The sequence below is a fragment of the Boleophthalmus pectinirostris genome, unplaced genomic scaffold (assembly GCF_026225935.1).
Source record: "Boleophthalmus pectinirostris isolate CB_2022bp ecotype Guang Dong unplaced genomic scaffold, ASM2622593v1 HiC_scaffold_15, whole genome shotgun sequence".
In the NCBI taxonomy this organism is placed as follows: Eukaryota; Metazoa; Chordata; class Actinopteri; order Gobiiformes; family Gobiidae; genus Boleophthalmus; species Boleophthalmus pectinirostris.
This window is the reverse complement of record NW_026571070.1, coordinates 15,799,507-15,820,513: the sequence shown is the minus strand read 5'-3', so window position 1 is coordinate 15,820,513 and position 21,007 is coordinate 15,799,507. Positions and strand designations below refer to the sequence as shown.

At 36.9% G+C, this 21,007-nt stretch overlaps 1 protein-coding gene across 1 annotated transcript in view; it reads left to right on the top strand.

The window, feature by feature from the left end:
- The window catches only part of LOC110165419 (guanine nucleotide exchange factor VAV3), a 142,678-nt gene that overhangs the window by 28,100 nt on the left and 93,571 nt on the right, over positions 1-21,007 (top strand). Inside the window, exon 2 of the mRNA XM_020930608.2 lies at positions 1,833-1,949. Coding sequence (XP_020786267.1) covers positions 1,833-1,949 — 117 coding nt within the window. The remainder of the gene's footprint in view (positions 1-1,832; positions 1,950-21,007) is intronic.

Genomic DNA, 21,007 nt, shown 5'->3' with positions numbered 1-21,007 from the left:
AAAATGTTTGTGCCTCCGCTCAATTTCATTTCTCTCCAGCGACTACGTCAGAAATCGGAATACACTACACAGTTTGCAAGAACCCCGGAAGTGTGAGTTCGGGCACCAGCCAGTAAGCCAAAAGCTAGACATTCTGTGTTGGCAAATTCCCGAGATCGAGGATTTAAAGCCGGAACAAAGAGAATGGAGAATGTTTCGTGAATTTTATCAAGTGGAAAGACATTATTGCCCTTCTTCCTACAGGATTTGGGAAAAGCTTAATATACCAGTTCTAACACTTTCCACAAAGTCAAACCGGCTGATGAGTCAGGCTACTAAAATGTAGAGTGTCCCTTGAAAGGTCTCATATATATATTAAGATATTTTCTGATCTGTAATGCTGTTTCCTCATCACAAAAATACCTGAAGTTGTGTTTTGTTTCATTCACACATGCTTAACACACACAAACCCTGCATATTTAGGCTGCGATCTTCTCTCTTTTTCACTAGAATGATTTGGATCAGCCCTGGAATTGCCAATTTCTATACTGAAGAAAATGTAAAAAATAGCTGTGAACTTGAAAACTACAGCTTTATGACATCAAAAGGTGGAACAGAACAGAGCATTTTGAGCTTTGGAGATGTAAACAAACTAATAATAAAGGGTTACTCAGACATGTGTGAATGAAACAAAACACAGCTCCAGGTCTGGCTTAATATATGACCTTTAAGGGAACTGCAGTTGCTTGTTTAGTCTATCTTTGTTGAGGATGACAATGATAAAATATGACATATGATATCTCCCCTCATACCAAATTAGGACTTCTGTTGTTATTATTATGAACCCCAGTGAGTTTGGTTTTAATGTTAGACATTTTTAACTGCCATTTGTGAGTCATGCATTGGGAAAGTTTATGATTGTGTGTTATGGCATTGTTTTGTTCTAGCATTATATTAATAACTTTCCTCTTTTCCAAATAATACACTTCCTTTTTTCCATTAAATGAGTACACATGTATAAATAGTCTTAACGATAAGCTAATTATTTTATGTCGCATTCAAAGTGTCATATTTACAACCCCTCTATGTTTAATGCTTACCACAGACAGCAACAATTCAGTGCACTGTCCAAATAATGATCCAAAATCCTTTAACTACCATCTGATAAACTGATGTAATATTAAGCTACACAATAATCACAATAATTACTACTATTTCAACTTATCATTCAATACATAAAAGCTGAAACGATATGTTTTTGGGCTCAAAATGCATCGTGTGTACAATTTATTTTCAGTAGTGTGGAGATTTGGGGTATTTCTGTCCTAATATAATAACATTTAAGCTGTAAAAGTTTAAAGGTGCACAGTGTAACTTTTTAGTTTGGGGTCCTTCACTGGAATGTTCCACAGTATGAGATTAAACAGCTCTACCTTATATTTATTAAATTACAGGTGCTTTTATAGTTCAGTACCTAGAAAAACAGGTATTCTGGCTGTGAGCAGGGTTGCCTCTCCACAGATCTGACCTGTAACTTGGTCTGGTTTGGTCTTCATGAAGATAGCATTCTGTGAAACATCCCAGACAAAGCAATAATACAGTATCTCCATGGAGAAAAGCATTTGATGAACCCTCCACCAGAAAAGTTACACAATACACCTTTAAATAAGTTGCTTCTGTGGCTAATCATTCTGTTATTTACTGGAATTGTCCTGCGTTACGGTTATTGCGTCAGTGGCATAAAGTGGTTTCATTATTATCATTTATCACAGTATTTCTCGGTAGAAATATGTTGTGCTTTAACTTTAGTTCTCATGTTTTATGTGATACTGACTGTTTTCTATTGTCCACAGTTTCTTTGCCTGAAGAACATCCGTACCTTCCTGGCCTCCTGCAGTGACACCTTTGGGATGAAGAAGAGTGAGCTGTTTGAGGCGTTTGACCTCTTCGACGTGAGGGATTTTGGAAAGGTGAGGACAACTGTGTTTTATTATTATTTATTTGTATTCTTTTACGGAATGAGGTTGAAGACGTACTCCAATATAACACTCAAAGTACTCCTTAAATGTCAATAGATATTATATGGTTAATTAATTCAACTGGAACAAGACAAACACTTGGGGTGGGATCATGTACAGATATTTTTTGGTGATAAAACCCTGGCACCAATGTGATGTAGGGGATTATAATGGACTTGATTGAAATATACCATATACTGTATGTCTCCTATGACCTAAACACTGGTGATTATGAAGAAGAAAACATTTGAGAGGCTGAGGAGGCTAAATGTTCTGCTGCTGTGGTGGAGACAGGGTTGAGGTGACAAGAGGAGTCACCATCTTGTAGTTTTATTTCAAGTGTGTGATATTTTATTAATGGATATCACCTTGTTCAGTGCTCATATAACTACTTAGGGGTGTAACAATATCCAAATCTCACAATACAATATCGTCATGGCATGAACCTCATGATACGATAGTTATTGTGATATGGGAAAGCTCACAATAAGGCAGGGAGGCTCACGATTGGGGATGTAACAATATCCAAATCTCTCAGTACGATATTTTCACGATATACATCTCATGGTATGGTATTAATTGCGATATTTTGTGGAGGCTACACAGCTAAAACTGTTAATATGCGACTTTTTCCTCTTAAAATGCCTTGACAAGACGTAATCCAAAGAACTAAGACTTAAAAGTGCTTAGAACTGTTATTTCTTTATGTGGTCTACACACTGAAATGGAGCAAAGGATCATGGTCTATGTAGTTCCCTCTGTCTTTCTTAGCCATTGCTGCACAATAACTCTTTTTAAATTTAAGCAAAGAGACTTGTAATTCAGTATATTGTGGTGGTGCACGATATAATTATTGTGATAACTTTGACGATACGATATCACAATATTTTGGTTATTGTTACATACCTACTACTACTACCACTACAAAATAAACCATAAACTGAACTTTTTCTCCGATGTAAACTTAAAGCTAATGTTTTCTGAATTATACTTTTTAATCACAAGGCAAATCTCACAAAAATATGTTAAACAAAAAGAGCCACACTGCTTGGAAGAGCTACAAGCCCTCACATAGGCCGATATGGTTCACTGTCGGCGGTAGAGACACTTTCAGAAACCAGCTGAAATGTGACTTTATACATCACACATTTTCTCACATATCTCCTGTTACTTTAACCTATATTTCTCTACATTTCTTTGCTTTTCTGTCACCCCTGCCTCTTGTAAACACTGCCTCTGTATTACCAGCCTTCCACACGCTGTTAACCCCAGTGTGAAGCCCTCCCATTGGCCCTCATCATCCCTGTCAGAGCTGAAGTAAGCAGTGTGAGCCAGCACTTTAATAGCTTCCTCTCATTAAACCAAAAACGCCATGTTACACTGACTTTACACAGGGTTTGAAGTCTGGCCCCGGGTCCATTTCTTTGATAGGGCTCCTCCGTCGCGGTGCCGAGTCTGCTGCCTCTATGGTTTAATTAGAAAGCCCATAGCCCAGAGCAGAGGTGGCTGATGGGACAGTAGTAAGATGGATAGCAGACCAGGGAACATGGTATGAAGCGGGCAGAAAAAGGCAAGGTCAAGCCCTCAGCGAGATATGTGGAGTTACAGAGGATTTATGAATGGAGGAGGTGTAATCTCCCACTACTGTATCATGATAAATCTAGTCTTTTTACTACGAAAAACACAGGTAGTTACAAATAGGAAGCATTATAGTATATATAAAGTAGTAGTAATTTGTTTATACTATAATCTGACAACCTTTTAGCTGTCCATGAATGTTCAAACTAGTTATTCCTAGTTTTTATATCTATTTATTTTTAGTTATTTTTAGTTGAAATTAGTGACTCCTTACAGTAGTTCATTTGTTTACTCACTGCTACGGTGAAGCTCACAGCGTAGTGATACAGAACAGTGATTAACTGTTACCAGATCTTGTTTTTTTGTTTTAGTTTTTAAGCTTTTATTGTATTAATTTTTTATGTGATGCTTGCAATCTTTGAGGATGAAAAATTGTTTCTGTGGGAATTACTGACTGTACAGATGAAGTTTATGTTAAAAGTCTTTCTTGTCTACACTCTATGAACAAATTCCTACAAATTATTCAAAATTGCTCATGGAAAATGCATTTGGTTGAATTGGAAATCAGAAACTGTGAAGCCAGCTAGAGGTTACTGAGCTAGTACAAAATCTCTCTACAGCTTTGAGACTGTAGATAGACAGATAGAGACATGAACATAATAATGATCCTCTTAACTTCACTCAGACAACGTGTGTTTTTCACATTTAGTCTCATCTGACAGAACAGAAGAGCTGTTTCCATTTTCCAACCATTTAAATGAAACACCTTAGATAATTTCGGCTCCTTTATGATTTTTTTATCCGCAGTATCTTTGAAGGAAGTGATTTGAGGCAACGGTTTCCAGCCTTTCTTGAGTACCCCCATTAGAACTCTCTCCCACTCTGATTTTATGTAATGGTAATTCTTCAGTATTAAGTATTAATCTGTTCATTAAATAGCGAATGAGTAGATTTTCATGTTTCAAAGGGCTCATATTACGCTATTTTCTGATCTATATTGTAAAGTTATGGGCTCCACTGTGTTTTTAAACTCCATACACTTTCACCATAATAATTTGGATAATTTCAGTCCTGGAATTTTCTTCTGACCAAAAAGTAAAAGGGAGCTGTTAAGCCAATGATGTTCCTTTTGTCTTCTTATATACTTTAACTTCTTAGGTTCTTTTTAAAGACAATGCAGTAAAGTGTATTTACCTTGTTGACATGTTTCGGCTGCTAGCTGCAAGCCATCTTCAGAACTGTCACCGGTGTTGGTGGTGACGTGTCGTATATCAGCTGTTGTTACTTCCTGTAGGCGTGGTCAGCCTGATGAACCTGGCAGGTCGCTCAGACTGACCACGCCTCCCGTCGCCCGGTGTTCTTTGGAGGAGGGTGTCCCAGGTGTGTGAAAGGAGGAACGCTCCATCATCACAGTTAATGCTGTCCGTGCCTCGTTTCCTGATTTCAATGGCCTCCTTGATCCAGCGTTTGAGCTTGTTGTTTTCCGATCCGATGACCCGAGCCCCGTCCCAATCCATAATGTGGTTGTTCCTTTTACAGTGGTCTGATATGGCGGATTTTAGGTTTTCCTGTTCTGCTTTATTTTTTTGTGTTCTGGTGAGTCTCCCTGACGTTTCCTTTTCGCATTCCTTTTGGTGTTCCTTTTTTCGGATGTGATCAAGGAGGCAATTGAAATCAGGAAACGAGGCACGGACAGCATTAACCCGTGATGACGGAGAGTTCCTCCTTTCACACACCTGGGACACCCTCCTCCAAAGAACACCGGGCGACGGGAGGCGTGGTCAGTCTGAGCGACCTGCCAGGTCCATCAGGCTGACCACGCCTACAGGAAGTAACAACAACTGACACGTCACCACCAACACCGGTGACAGTTCTGAAGATGGCTTGCAGCTAGCAGCCGAAAACATGTCAACAAGGTAAATACACTTTACTGCATTGTCTTTAAAAAGAACCTAAGAAGTAAAAGGGAGCTGTTAACTTGAAAACTACTGCTTCATGACAAAACACGACTCTGGGTTTGTTTTTAATGAAGTTGTCAGGTTGAAGTCCACATTAACTGTGTTGTTATCCCTCAATGTTAAAACGTTAAACTGGTGGTTTGATTCTCAGGGTAGATTTCTTATGTATTCCCTTGCCGTGTTGAGGGTTTGTGGGGCAGAATACTTTGATGGCTCTCTTGAGTGAAGCGCACTCTGAATTTAACGTGTGGTAAATTAGACAGGGGGCTCCTCTCCTCTGTATTCCCCGCCTGGCTGCTTCTGCTCGGGGCTAATGGACTGAGCAGGGCCAAACTGCCACTCACCTGCATTTCACTGCTCTGCTTTTGCCCCTCTGTGTAAAAATAGAAGGAGGACAGCTGCTGAATAAAACATCAATGCATGTTAGCAGGAGGAGTTGTAGTTTTGATAGCTTTTGTGTGGAAACAAGTGCCTCTCTGTGTATCTCAGAGGGCCTGTATATGTTCCATGGTGTTGCAAGTCACATCAGAGCCTTGTTTACGTGAACAGTCCATGCAACGTTTCTGGGACAAATTTCACTCGTTGTTAAGATTTCTCAAGTTTTGTGTTGTTTTGATTAGAGATGCCTCGATCGTTTTTTCTGCCAACAATGGCCAGTAAATAGTGAAAAATGGGATATCGACTGAACTGATATCTTGGAATCGATATCCAATTCCCCAAAAAACTGTCAGTATCGATGCTGATATCCAACACCAGTATCACGTCCATGCACTAGTCAAACTTGATTTCAATACTAAAGAATACGCTCTATACTTGATACTGATTTTGATACCCAGATGATGATTGTAATTTTGATCACAAAGTAATAGTATTTGTTTCTTTCACCATGTGGTCTTACAGTAGTTTTAATCAAATTCAAGTTTAAACTGTTCAGGAAAGGTCAAATTTTATTCAGTTATGTGATTTTTTTTCAGTACTGATACTTTCTTCAATGGATATGTAGCTTCTATACTAGGTTTAGTATCTGATTTAGATACTTTTGAGTACCCTACAGAGGTTGTGGGTTGGATTTCTGAATTAGGCAAAAGACATTTTCTCTGTGGAGCTTGGATGTCCTTACACTTTAATACACATATTCAGCTTTTGTCTTCTTTATAGTTATAATCTATGCCCCCCGTGGATCATTATGGTACATTTTCAACATGTAATATGAGCAAACCTCCATGGTACCATTATTTTTGTTTGTTTTTTTCCTAGCAAAATGCAGTGATGATGAGTCTAGCAGTAAACCATAGCTGATATTACCTACGCTATGTTTGAGCGCTGGAGGATTTAGAAAACAATGCTGTCAAACACCTCTGACCTTTTCAGTGTAAACTCCATCTCCTGCAGAAGGACACATGGCTGTAGGCCTGAGCTGGAGAAGAGAGAGAGGAAATGTCAGATCAGTCATGTTGTGTTGGACTGTTTAATGCTATCAGGAAGATCCTAAAGCTTCTATGAATGGTTATGGGTCAACATTTGCAGTTAGCATTTGCATTAAAGGACTCATATTACATTATTTTCTGATCTATGTTATAATGTTGTTTCCTCATCAAGAACAAGCCTGGAGTTGTGTTTTGTTTAATTTATGCATGTTTAACTCACAAGTCAAAGGGGCAGAGGTCTTCTCTCAAACTGAAAACACTCATGTCATAGAGCAGGGGTGTCAAACTCATTTTGGTCCGGGGGCCGTATCCAACCTACTTTGATCCCAAAGGGGCCGGATCAGAAAACTCATGGCATATAAACCCCAAAAATAACAATAAGTTCAAATATTTGTGCAGAGAAACACAAATCTATTACAGACATCTTTTTTAATTGATGAACTCTTTCTTATTATAATATTATAATATTATGAACAATCTGAAACTTTAAGAAAAATTCAATTTCAACACAATGTTTTAACGTGAACTTGTATGTAAATAGGAATAAGTCAATTTTTCTTGGAAAATCCTGCACTCGGCTCCACTTTTCTTATGTTGGACATTTTTTTCTGATGAGGGTGTCACGGTCAACAGTCAAAACGATCGTCCTTTAAGAGCGTTTGGAAAGAGACAAGTCTTCATTTGTGCTGCTCTGGTGGGAGGGGCCACGTACAGAGACGCTGGAGATGCTGCTGTGATAAACACCACAGAAAATTACTAATATTTTAATAGAAAATATAATTAAAATATTTTAGTAGAAAATCACCCAAGGGCCACATTAAAGGTCTTGGGGGGCCGGATCTGGCCCCCGGGCCTTATGTTTGACACCTGTGTCATAGAGGAAGGGCTCCACAGTGTTTTTAAACTCTATACACCTTTGCTTGCATCATTTGGATCATTTCAGCCCTGGAATTGCCTGTCTTTACTGAACTAAACTGAACACACAAGGTGGAACTTCGGAGATGTAGACTGACTTATTACGCAGGATTACTCAAACATGTGTGATTGAAACAAAACACAACTCCAGATTTGTTTTTGATGAAGTAACAGCGTTATAACAAATATGTCTTGAAGCTCTCAAGAATCCATTTTGCGCAACATAGCATCGTTAATCTCAACAAGCAAGTGGCAGACCCCTCCAAAAAAGCTGCAGAGTGCATTATTAAAGTAGAAAATGACTAAAACTTGATACATAATACGTTTCCAAGTACATGTCTGATAAAAAGATACAAAGTGTAATATTTCATGTATTTTGTCTAGCGCATGAAATCTTACACTGGAAACTTAACATTTTGGGGAATACAGTCAATTTGAACCTACATTTTTCAAACACTGTTGCGTCAGTCACAAGGGGCGGCTTTTTTCATGGTTTCTCTCACTTAAAACAGAGAAGAAACCCGGAGTGCAAGAGTGCAACAGATAAAACCACTGTGAGATTTTGTGTTCACACTGACACAACATTACACTCACAGACCATCAAAACAAATGTAGTGGGGTTGTGTAGGAGGCTTCCCTTTGCACTATAACATCTGGTTTACACATCTGTGCTCTGTCCTGGAGGAATAGAGAGGCTGCACAGGACAAGCATGCATTCAAACACAGGGAAAGATACTTAAGCGTTACATCTACTGTTACCTGCTGCTTTTAAACAATGCAACAATCTGGTATAGTATTAACAACAGACTGGGGAAGTGAAAAATACTAGTAAGACTCACTTAGAGCATTATTTGACTGTGGTGGCCATTTGATCACCAATGTTTATTTGTTAGACGAATCAAAGTCTGTAAGGATTTTACTTTGAGCTTTGAGTTGGACAAGGAACAAAATTTGACTACAAAACAACATAATTTAGCAACCCCAAGTGCCCAGTGTATGTCAAAAGTGATCCATGAAGGAGTAAAGGAAGGGGAGTTTCATATTTTGATCTGTAGCCTTTTGAGATTAGTTTCAAATATACTAGTAGGTGCTTTATAAACAAAACAAAATTATTATTATTCATTTTAATCATTATTACCCATCAATTTTTTTCTGCTTGTATCTGCGATCTTGTCCTTTATCTGTCATTATTATTAAGTTTATTCTGTAAATTCTTATCGCTTAGGCTCGTCAAAATGCCTACATTCTTATGCCACTAATATTCAATTCATTTCAGATCTAATTTATTTATATAGAAAATTTAAAACAACTTCAGCTAACCAAAGTGATTCACATAAAAGTCAACAAAAACAGAAGAAACAGGTATACAGACAGCACAATGCATGTGAAAACTACAGTAAAACTTTGGTTTGGGTTGGTTGGTAATAATAAAATTGTGAAACAAGTGCATAATTAAGGAAAACTGTTCTGCACTCGGCACTAATGCAAGTCAGTTTAGTCACATTTTCTCTGTGTTTTGCTGCTTTTCTGTATTTTACCTGAACAGATGTCAATTTATGTCTGTCATTACTGTTGGCAGGGATCAAACTGTTTAAAAATAGGGACACCTGGGAGATTTCTTGTATAAAACTGGGACAAATCAGTGGTTTTGGATAAATCTTCTAGGACAGGGGACACAGGGCTCAAAACTGGGGCTGTCCTGGGTAAATAGGGACGTCAGGTCAGCCTAGTAAAGCACCAAGATATCCTGTCTAGCTTGTTTTAAATGATAAATAAATAATATTGAAACTAGAAATAGATTTGAGGAGGAAACAGTGTTGAAAAAAAAAAGAAGACCTTTCCCCGATTGCATTTTCCTTAGTATTGAAATCACGTTTAAAATTGTCCTGACAACAATACTGGGGAAATATTTACAGCCATGTGATCTGTGATAATGATGATGTTAAATGAGTAATTGTCTCACTTCTTATTTCCGGCTATTTTTAACACCTGAGATCATCTGATTGCATAAATAGAGATAAAATGCTGACAGACATCACATGATCAGAGCGCTCTGTCAGAGGAAAATGTTTAAGTGACACAGTGACCATACTCTGACACACACTGCCTGCTTATCTCTGAGGAAATGAGCTGTTTGTGTTCAGTCAGCTGTAGTCCCCTCAGTACAAAGGGGAGTCAAGCGGGGGCGCTACTGAACATTTAAATAGCCGATCTTATGCTATTTTCTAATCTGTTATAATCTTGTTTCCTCATCACACACATATTTGAAGTTGTTTTGTTTCATTCACACATGTTTAACACACAAACCCTGCATATTTAAAATGAGTTCTTCTCTCAAACTGAAAGCACTCTCCAATTTGTGATGTCATTTGGTAATACCGGAAGTGCTCCACTGTGTTTTTAAACTCCATGCGCCTTCACTGAAATCATTTAGATAGTTTCAGCCCTGGAATTTCCAATCTCTACCAAACAAAATGTAAAATGAGCTGTTAACTTGAAAACCAATTCTTCATGACAAATGTAGACAGAGGAATTATAAATAGTACAGCTAATACTCAAACAAACTGTGTGAAACAAAACACAACTCTAGGTATGTTTTTGAGGTAACAACTAGGGCTTAGGAAGTTGTTGATACGATACATACCTCAATACAGTGCATTTTTGATTCAATACTATATATTTCAAAGCAGTTCAATAAAAAATAAATGCTAAATCATGGCTGTGATACTAAAAGTATTTGTTAAACCACTTCTTGTGCAAAGTTAATATGAAAAATGCCTATTTAAATCCTCAAAACAGTGAAAATATCAAATGTGTCGCAAAAACGAGTTTCCTTCCTCTTAACAAGCAACAAAATTCAGTTCAATTCAGTAACAAAATAATTGAGTAGAATCTACCAAAAAAATTCTCTTGGTGATATATTGATACAGCAGCCCACGATATCGATACTATATCATCACATTAAATGATATGATATATTAATATTTCGATATTTTTGCACACTCCTAGTAACAACATTCTTAAAGGCTTAAAGCTCACAATAGTAAATTTAGAGTAATATAGAACCTTTAAATTCCAATGATTGGAAGTCAGCATTGTTAAAGTTGTTTACATTTATATGAAATCCATTTTTATTTAGACAAATAATATCAAGAAAAACTGGTTAATATGAGGAAACAATAATTGTTTTACCATATCACCCTATGTTCAAGTCTTACATATGGGTTTATGGTTCATTGCTCTATTCACTATTTTGCCTGCTTGAATTACACTGGACAATGTAAAATAAATATGGTATGACTTTCACAAAACTCAACCCATCCTTCAAAAATTCTAACTATTCTGCTACTGTTTATCTTCTTCTCAGTTCAGTATATTTCCTCTGCACCGATCACTGCACTGAGTGGTGAATTCCCCTCTAAAACCCCCATATCGTCAGGACATCCCTTCTCTACCTCCTGCCGCAGATTGACAGGAGCGCCCCTGACAGATTGATGCAGTGAAACCCAATAACCCTGTAAGAGACACTGCTGTAGCCAACTCTGCAAACGTGCTTCCTTTAAAACCAGGGCCAGGACCAGACTCTGCACCTGCACTCACTGTATCAAGAAGACGCTATTGTCTCAGCATCTGCACCCCCATTCAGTCCTCCGTCTGTAATGAAATCAGTGCATATTTACACACTCAATACACAATAGTTTACACTTTAAGCCAGAAATCTGCACCTTTTTATGAAACTGTATGCAAGATCTAGCGAGATACAAGTCACCAAGCTAGACATTTGTTCATTCTGAAAATATGTGGTAATTAGAGACATTGATTATTGAAAATTCCCAATTAGCTGTTCAATTATGTGAGAGAGCTCAACATTTTTTTCCGTAATTCTCTAAGTGGCATGTCTAGACTTCAGCAGTATCCTCTATTATAGAATCAGCACACATTTACTATAGTTCAGTGTTATTCAAATTGGCATCAAAACTGAAAATTTGAAATGAATGAATGAATGAAAAAATCTTCTTTATGAAATTGCACCAAAGACGGCAAGATACAAGTCACACAATTATACTAGAACCACTTTCCTTTGTCTAAACAGAAAAAAAATAAATAAAAAAATCCACAATTAGCATTTTATAAAAGCAAATTATCTTAAATTTTTAATATGCGCATGTCTAGACTTGCTTCATCATCAAAATGACACTTGAAACCGTCTGATCATTCCTTTAAAAAATTAAAGAAGGTATTGTAAGACACAGGCTACAAGACAAAGAAGCAAGCCTTTCTTTGTCTATAAGCCTGTTATTGACATATTGATTATTAAGAATGCACAATTAGCAGTTTAATTGAGCAAAGATGAAGTTCTTACTGTCAAGCAAATGCCTCAGTTTCTCATAGATTATGTTAAGCCTATAAATGTCGCTTTCTGTCTATATTTATTTTTTAAAGATCCAATATAACACTGTTTTCTGGTGTAAATTATAATGGTGTTTCCTCATCACAAAGAGAACTGGAGTTGTGTTTTTTTTCATTCACTTGTTTAACACACAAACCTTGCAAATTCTTTTTTTCTGAAACTGAAAATGTGGTAATACAGGAAGTACACCATTGTGTTTTAAACTCTTCACTAGAACTTGAAAACTACCACTACATGGCATCAAAATTTGTGTGCGAATGAAACAAAACACATTTCTGGGTATGTTTTTGATGAGGTAACAACATTATTATATGGCTAACCCTAACCCTAAGCTCACAATTTTGCGTGATATAGGACTTAAGAATTTTGACCAGTGCAGTTTCTATTATAAGTCTATAATAAATCAATGAGTCTAATTTTGCTATGTCAGTATATACGGTCCAGTTCATTTTAGACTATATGGGGGACTATTTTAGACTATGGTGGGTCTCCTGTATTCATGGAAAACACTATGCTTTTTGCATTATTAGCTATGTGTTTCAGTCATGGTCGAAAATGCCATAAAATCCCTCAAAACACCTCGCAAGCTTCCCTTTGTCTTAACTGAACTAAATATGCTAATTAGTTGCATTCATTAACAAAGATGCTCATTTAGCTGTTCAATTTAGTGTCTGGGCTTAGGCTATAGCAGCAAATGACTTCTACGCGATAATCCTCGTATAAATATATATAACAGTGTGTATTATAGGCTGTCTTGCTGTTGTCCAGATTTTGTTTTGGGTGGGGGGTTGAAATGCCACAAAAATGGGGGGATGGGTAACAAGAGACGAAGAGGAAGCAGAGGAGAGAAAAGCATTATTGATTAGTGTGTCTTGCTTCTCCGTTGACGGTGATAAATTTAACTAAAGGCAGCTATGGACCCCTCCCAATCAGAAATCATCTACCACTCCCTCCTCATATCCTTTTGCCCTTCAGTATGGGCTCGTATCAGATAACACTGGAGCTAATGGACTTGGGTTGCATCTTTGGATACGGGCTGTGCTTCAGATATTATATTTTATAGACAATTTTCTTATAAAACTTATGTATGTTTTTGATTCAGTTAAAATAAGATAATAACCACAGAAAATATATATAGATACATTATAGTCATTGTGAGCTTGGTGAAATTTGCTTAAGGCATCCCAGTAGTGTAGATTTTCAGTTATTGATGAAATTTTCAGATACATTTTGGAAATTTGGTCTTTAGGTTTTATATTGTGATGTTAGAGAATGGCTTCATTATATTTAAAAGTCCTATATTACGTAAGATTAAGCCATGTTCTCATCAAAAACATACCTGGAGTTGTGTTTTTTTCTTCATTTACACATGTTTGAGTAATTGTTGTGGTACTTTCAGCTACCTTTTACCTTTTGTTCAGTAGAGATTTGCAATTCCAGGGCTGAAATTACCTATTTTTAAAGAAAACTCCCGCACACTGTCTCACTCTTGATTTTTCTTTTATTGGTACGACGTTTCAGTCCCTCAGACCTTCCGCGGGTATATGTACAGCCCCTTCCGCTCCCCTTATGTAAGTGAAGGGACTGCCCCCTCAAGAGTCATGATCCAGTCACAGCAGTGAAAAATAATACATTTACGATTAGACCCCAATAAAGCTATACACCAGTCTCTTGTGATTTAAAACACCTGAATGATTATTAGAAAAATATGAAGTTAATTATTATTTGTGATTTGCATTTTAATTGAATATGGAGTAAGTCAAATACCCTCCTGACTCCTGACACCAGCCTCTCAATTCTGTCTGACAGCACCTGACCCTCTTCAATTTCTTTTATATATTTGTGTGTAATATTCACATCATATTTTTTGTTTAAAAATGTGTTCAGAATAAGCTCAGTATACTTTCCCAGAACAATTATTTTGTAGTCATGGCTGAATTGGTTGTTTTGGCTTGAATAGAGCACCATTTCCTCCGGTTGTCTCTGGGCGAAAAACAACAATTACGAGAATTCTCAAATGAGTTTCACTTGAATTTTGAGCAGATAACAGTAACCCAAGGACAGTACTGTTGAGGGAATAGAAAATAAGTCGACATTTTTGGTTGGAAAACTCAAAACTTTCATATTTTTCTTGGTAAATTGACCCAAAAGTGTATATAGCTCTGCACCACACCTGCTCCCTGCTTGTACTGCACTGTGAAATAGCTTTCTATGGCTGAAAGATTTACACAAAAATCAAACAAAAGAGATGGATTTATTCATTGTTTTTTCCATGTTGTGTCCACCTGTGTTATATTTTACAATGTACTGGGGCCACTGAAGCACACACAGCTTTGAGCTTTTCTCTCTCTGTGTCTGAGCCTATAGACAGCTGCAGCTTTAACATGGACAGCTCATCTCCACTGCAGACAGAGGTGTTTCTCATTCTTATTAAACTGTGTCCAACTCTTTGATCTTTATGGACATCTGGGCTCTATTCTGGACACCTTTGCAAATGCAGTTGTTCCACTCGGTATTTTTTGAATCACCTTTCACATGAGCTCGAAGTGTGAAATAAACTATTCATGGGCTTTACATTCAAGACTAAACAAATGAAAGAAAGAAGTGTTCCATCTGGTTAAAGGTCCACTATGCATCTCGTCTCGTGGAAGGTCCATCACGTGCTTGTCTCTATGGAGATGTGCCTAGAATGTTCCACAGTACGGCCATTAACTTAGGAATCTCCATGGAGACTTGCAAGTCAAATTACAGGTTAGATTTGTGGAGAGGCGAGCCCACTCACAGCAAGAATTAATGTTGTTTAAGATATTTTTGAGTGATAAATAATCCAATCCAATCCTTTTATTTCTATAGAATATTTCACAAACAGTTTCCAAAGTGCTGCACAAATACATAATAATAACAACAATAATAAAATGGTAAAATAAACACTCAGATTTAATCATACTAGTCTTAAAATACTAAAACCAGTCAAATAAAATAAGAGTAAAATCATAGAATAGCAATAAATAAAATAAAATGCATTAAAAATTTATAAAATAAATAAAAGACACAGAGGACCACACAACTCACGCGGTGTTAAAAGCCACAGAGTAAAAATGTGGGGCTGTGGGGCTGTGTGAGGACGTAACACCTGCAGTTAATATAAATTTAAATACACAAAGAGTCTGGACAGTTTAAACTGAAACATTAACATCTCCATGGAAACAAACAGGGTTCTAGAAAAGTTCCACAGTGCACCTTTAAGTGTATCATGTCACCTTTTTTCAGATGAAATATTTTCTGTTGAGCCAAAGCAAATCATTTTGACTTTAAAATAATCTTTTGATAATATTTTTGCATCTTCAAATGACATCACATATTTGAATGGAAAAATGTTACATAATATATTCAGACAAGTTTAACATGATACTTGGAAAACAAAACAAAACAAAATATTACAGCAGTAGTTCAGTTGGTGTTGAGTGTTTGTCCACTGATCCAAAGGTCGACAGTTCGAATCCAGCTCTCGACATAAATATCACTGGTAGAGCTCTCATAGATGCTGTCGTTGTGTCCTTGGGCAAGACACTGTGCACACTGGTGTATGAATGTGTGTGAATGGGTGAGTGATTCCTTGATGTAAAGCGCTTTGAGTGCCTTGAGGGTGAAAAAGCGCCTACCATGTGATTTATTTTCATGTTTTAATCCTGCAGTAGTACACTATCATTGCAATAAAAACATGATTGCAGTTGTTAGTAGTTGTTCTAGTGAAGTATTTCTGAATCAAGAGTTCAACAGGTTTAAACTACAAAAGCTTCACAACTGTCAACAGAAAGCACCACAGCTATGTCTTTGGCTGGAATCATCTCTCATTGGGACAGAACATTATCTGAACTGTGTGGATTCAGTTAAACTAATCATACCCTGGACCACATGATAATGGCATATTGGGATTGTTGGTATTTGAACTGAAAAGGGCAATTACTATTGATTTCAGCATTATTTTTAATTGGGGATAAAGGTCCTATATTACGCTAAATGGACTGTTGTGTGCTTTTAGCTTTGTTATAATGCTGATATCTCCACAAAAAACATCTAGAGTTGGATTTTGTTTCATTCACAGTTCACACATGTTTGAGTAACCCTAAAGCTTCAAAACTCAAAATACTCTTTTCTACCTCGTGTTTTCAGTTTGAGAGAAGAACTCAGAGCCTAAATGTGCAGGTTTTGAGTCACTGAAACTAAACACAACTCTAGGTATATATGTATGAATCAGAAACCATCATAATATGCACCCTTTATATAACAAAGACTCTAAAAATATTGACATTTTCATGCAAGCTGTGTCCAAATTTAAAAGATTGTAGCTAATTTCTTCATTGCAAAGATAACTGTTCTCACAAATGCATCTTTATTGTGATCTTACACGGTTTGCTTTTCCAAATCGTTACATAAATGTCAAGTAGATGCCACCAAACAACTAGAGCTAGCAGAGCACCACATCTGTCCACACATGACATTTGAAAAACCACACAGACCTTTTCAATGGGGCATTATACCTGAACTGAGTGTGTCTCCCCTGAGGTCTGACTCATCTTTACTGTGATCGGGGAAACAGGAACAGGAAGTCGACACCGCAGAGCTCCTCTTCGGGCCTCTGCAGTCTTCAAGAGTATTCTAATGTGTCCGAGGTGTAATGGTACGTTCAGGAGAAGAGCCGTGCTTTCTTCCTTCCACGTGTGGAGAAACCAGCTTCCTCTGAGCTGCGATTATCATGGGAACAGCAACAATTAAAGGGGGACTGAGTGAAATTTGACTGAAATTCTCATGATAATAAAAAAAAAAAAAAGTGAGTTTAAATGTCAAAAATGGTGAATATATTTCACACCATAATACATAAATCAGTGCACCAATACAAAAACAGTACATCTCTTTTATTCATATTATTTAGAAATGAATAAATAAAGAGATACATTAAAGATACTACATATTGCATAATTTCATGTTAACAGCTACCTTTTACCTTTTGTTTAGTAGAGATTGGCATTCCCAGGTCTGAAAAAATCCAAACAATTCTAGTGAAGGTGCTTGGAGTTTGAAAACACAGTGGGGCACTTTCTCTATTACCACCATGACATCACAAGGTGGAACAGAGTGTTTTCTGTCTGAGAGTAAATATGCAGAGTTTGTGTGTTAAACATGTGTTAATGAAAAACAAAAAAGTCTGGGTATGTTTTTGATGAGGAAGCAACATTATAACATAGATCAGAAAATAGCAATCATGGCAAAATGCTGTTATGTTAAAGGTGCACTATGTAACTTTTCTGGTGGAGGATTCACCACCTACCTGCCTCCATGAATTTAAACTATGGATATGGAGGAAAGGCTAATCCATAGCAGAATGCATGTTTTAAAAGCTGTTTTCAAGGAATAAATACACCTGTAATTTAATAAATACAAGGTAAATATGTCTAGTGCTATATTGTGCAACACTTCAGGCAAAAACAACTCCATGCAAACAAGCAGAGTCCCACTAGAAAAGTTACATAGCATAATAGAAAAGGAGCAGAAATAATTAAAAACACAATAAACTATATCTATAGGGCATAACTGTGGTATGCTGAATATATTGGCATACTAACAGCAGTAATAACTAGAGATAGACACCCAACGGCTTTACAGGTCCTATATTACACAAAATTGACTCTTGTGAGCTTTAAGCCGTGTTATAATATCGTTACCTCATCGTAAACATAGCTGGAGGTGTGTTTTGTTTCATTCACACATATTTGAGTCATCCTTTAGTTTTTAGTGTGTTTACATCTCCGAAACTGAAAATGCTCTTTTACACCTGTGCTGTCATGAAGCAAGCGTTTTCAAGTTAACAGCTACTTTTTATCTTTAGTTTAGTTCAGTTTGGCACATGTATGATCACAAAGAGGAACTAATTGTTTTCTGTTTGAGAGAAGAACTCCTAAATATGCAGGGTTTGTGTGTTAAATGTATGAATAAAACAAAACACAACTCCAGGTATGTTTGTCACAAGGAAAGATCTGAAAATAGTGTAATATGGCCCCTTTGATTAAACATCAAGAGCACATCATTTAGTTTGATCCCTTGTGTTATTAGAGCGGGTTTGTAGTGCTCCACATTCTTCTATAGAGGAAACATAATGGCATGACCTATATTTTGTGTGCGACCAAGACAAGTGGATTTCCCCCAAATTTCCTGAGCTTGTGATTTGACCCATTCCCTGGAAGAGCACACAAAGCTGAAGCGGTGGCTACTAGGAAAAAGTGAGTGTTCCAGTGTCTATAGGAGGCTGCAGTACAGAGCAGTTCAAAGGAAATCTCCCATTGAGATGTAACACAGTCTCTGCAGGTAGTGACTTCACGGAAAAAAAAAACTGTGCTTTTGTCAGAACCCTCTGGGATTCAGCAGTGATAAAATACACTTTAACCATAACATGTTCACACCAGATAATAGGGCTGTTTTCAAAGAGAATGAGTGTAATAAAAAACAATGGGACATTTTAGTGTTATCTTATGGGACCATATGTGGCAGAGCAATAAACATTATTATCACGATACTAAAATTTAAAACTTGATTTTGATATAAAGGAATAGACTCAATATTCTACAATGATAATAAAAACACTCTTTGTTTAGACAGTAGAAGTTCATTTTCAACTTTAAATAATATTACTTTTTTATATATTACCATGTGGCCTTATATCTGTGTAATCCCTATTTTTTCTATTTTAAAAGGTGTTGTTATCTAAGTTTCTGTGGTGCTAACTTTAAAACTGTTTTTAATTGTAGGTTTTAAGTGTCTTGCCTAAGGACATAGAGATAGTGTGCAATGTCCAGAGCTGGGATCAAACCACCAGCATTAAGGTTTATGGGCAATAACGATTAACAATTGCCATAATGATTAACAATTCAGAACAAAAAACATATCTTTTGAATGGAGAGAAGTGCTCACAGTAGCGCCTAATATAAACAGGAAGCTGAAACACATGAATGCTTTTGTCCGTTTCCTGTTGAGGCTTACGTTTCATTAGAATACATTTTCACATTAAAGGTTTTCCGTGTTAAAGATCCTATATTATACAAAGTTAACTCTTGTGAGCTTTTAGTCTTATTATAATGCTGCTATCTCCTCAAAAATATACCTGGACTTGTGTTTTGTTTCATGTGTTCATTGGCAATTCCATGGCTGAAATGATCCAAATGACTCTAATGAAAATGTATGGAGTTTAAAAACACAGTGGAGCACTTCCTTTATTAGCACATGACATCACAAAGTGGAACAGGCTGTTTTCAGTTATGAGACAAGAACCCAGCCTAAATATGCAGGGTCTGTGTGTTAAATGTGTGAATGAAAGAAAATACAACTCCAGGTATGTTTGTGATGAGGAAACAGCATTATAACAAAGCTCTTAAAATGCATAATATGGATCCTTTAAAAACAAAATGGATGCTACTACACCAGTTACTTGAAAACAAGCTTAAATATGTCTCTGCCCTTGTAGGAAGCCAGAGTTAAAGTGTTATATTTGAGGTTACCTGGGCTGTGGCATTTAGAGGCTGCACTGCTGAGTGGGGCCAGCAGAGAGGAGCATGCATGTGAAGCTAAACCATCACGCTCACGATCAAAGCCATGAACGGAGGAAATATAAGTCCACACACCGGCCCCCCCGGCCTCCTGTCCCACTTTCGCAGACCCTCTTAACGCACCCTGCTACCTGAAGGAAGGACAGGGAGGAGAAGAGAAGACCTACCTAAATCTCTCAGTGGAGATTGGTGATTACAGAATAGGGTTAGACTGATAGATGAGGGGCCGTGTCTTTTGTTTGTCTGTCTGGGTGAATGGTATGTGGCTACAGATGGTGGTTGTGGACAAAAATATAACTCATTGTCCAATATCTGCTTTGTAGGTTTTAGGGAGATTTATGTGAGGAGCAAGTAATTTGGAAATCCAATTATTGCGTTGTTACCCTCAATCTGAGCACTATGTATGCCTGCGCAGTCTTGGCCATTTGTCTGAGCAGTTGGGGCTGTAAATTCTGACCCCATTGGCTACAAACACAGTCATTTTTCTTTCTTAATAAAAGGTTTGAAATAAATCCTACATTACAAACTCTCTATGAAAATAAAATAGATAACAATGGAGTATTTATGTAGTTTTGCTAAATGTGAACTACTGAAAGTTTGACGTTAGATGCAAACCACTAATACTAATAATAATACTAGGGATGATGAAATTACAAGTTTCTGAAGTTATAGCTACAAAAACAAAGGGAACTACATAGACCAGGGGTGTCAAACTCAAATTCACAGAGTTCCAAAATTTAAAAAAAACTAGGACTAAGTCATGGGTCAAACTAAATATTTATTGAAAAATTTCTACAACATCTGCATGTTTTCTCTTTTTTCCAGATATGTAATGTTATACCTTTTCTTATTAAAATAAATGTAATATAATATAAAATAATAACAACATTTAAATATATAATGTCTCTATAGCCTATCTGTAGCTTTTGAACTCCTTTTAAATGTTTTTTTTTTTTTTCACAAGCCAACAACCAGTCAAAAATAACAACTTGCTTCAATGAAAATCCAATCTTTCAACAAGGAACAGTCACAAATCATAAAGAAAACATTCATCCAAGCTCAGTTTGTTAGACTATGATTTACTCTGATGCACATGGGTCCAAAGCAGATACAAATACTTGGC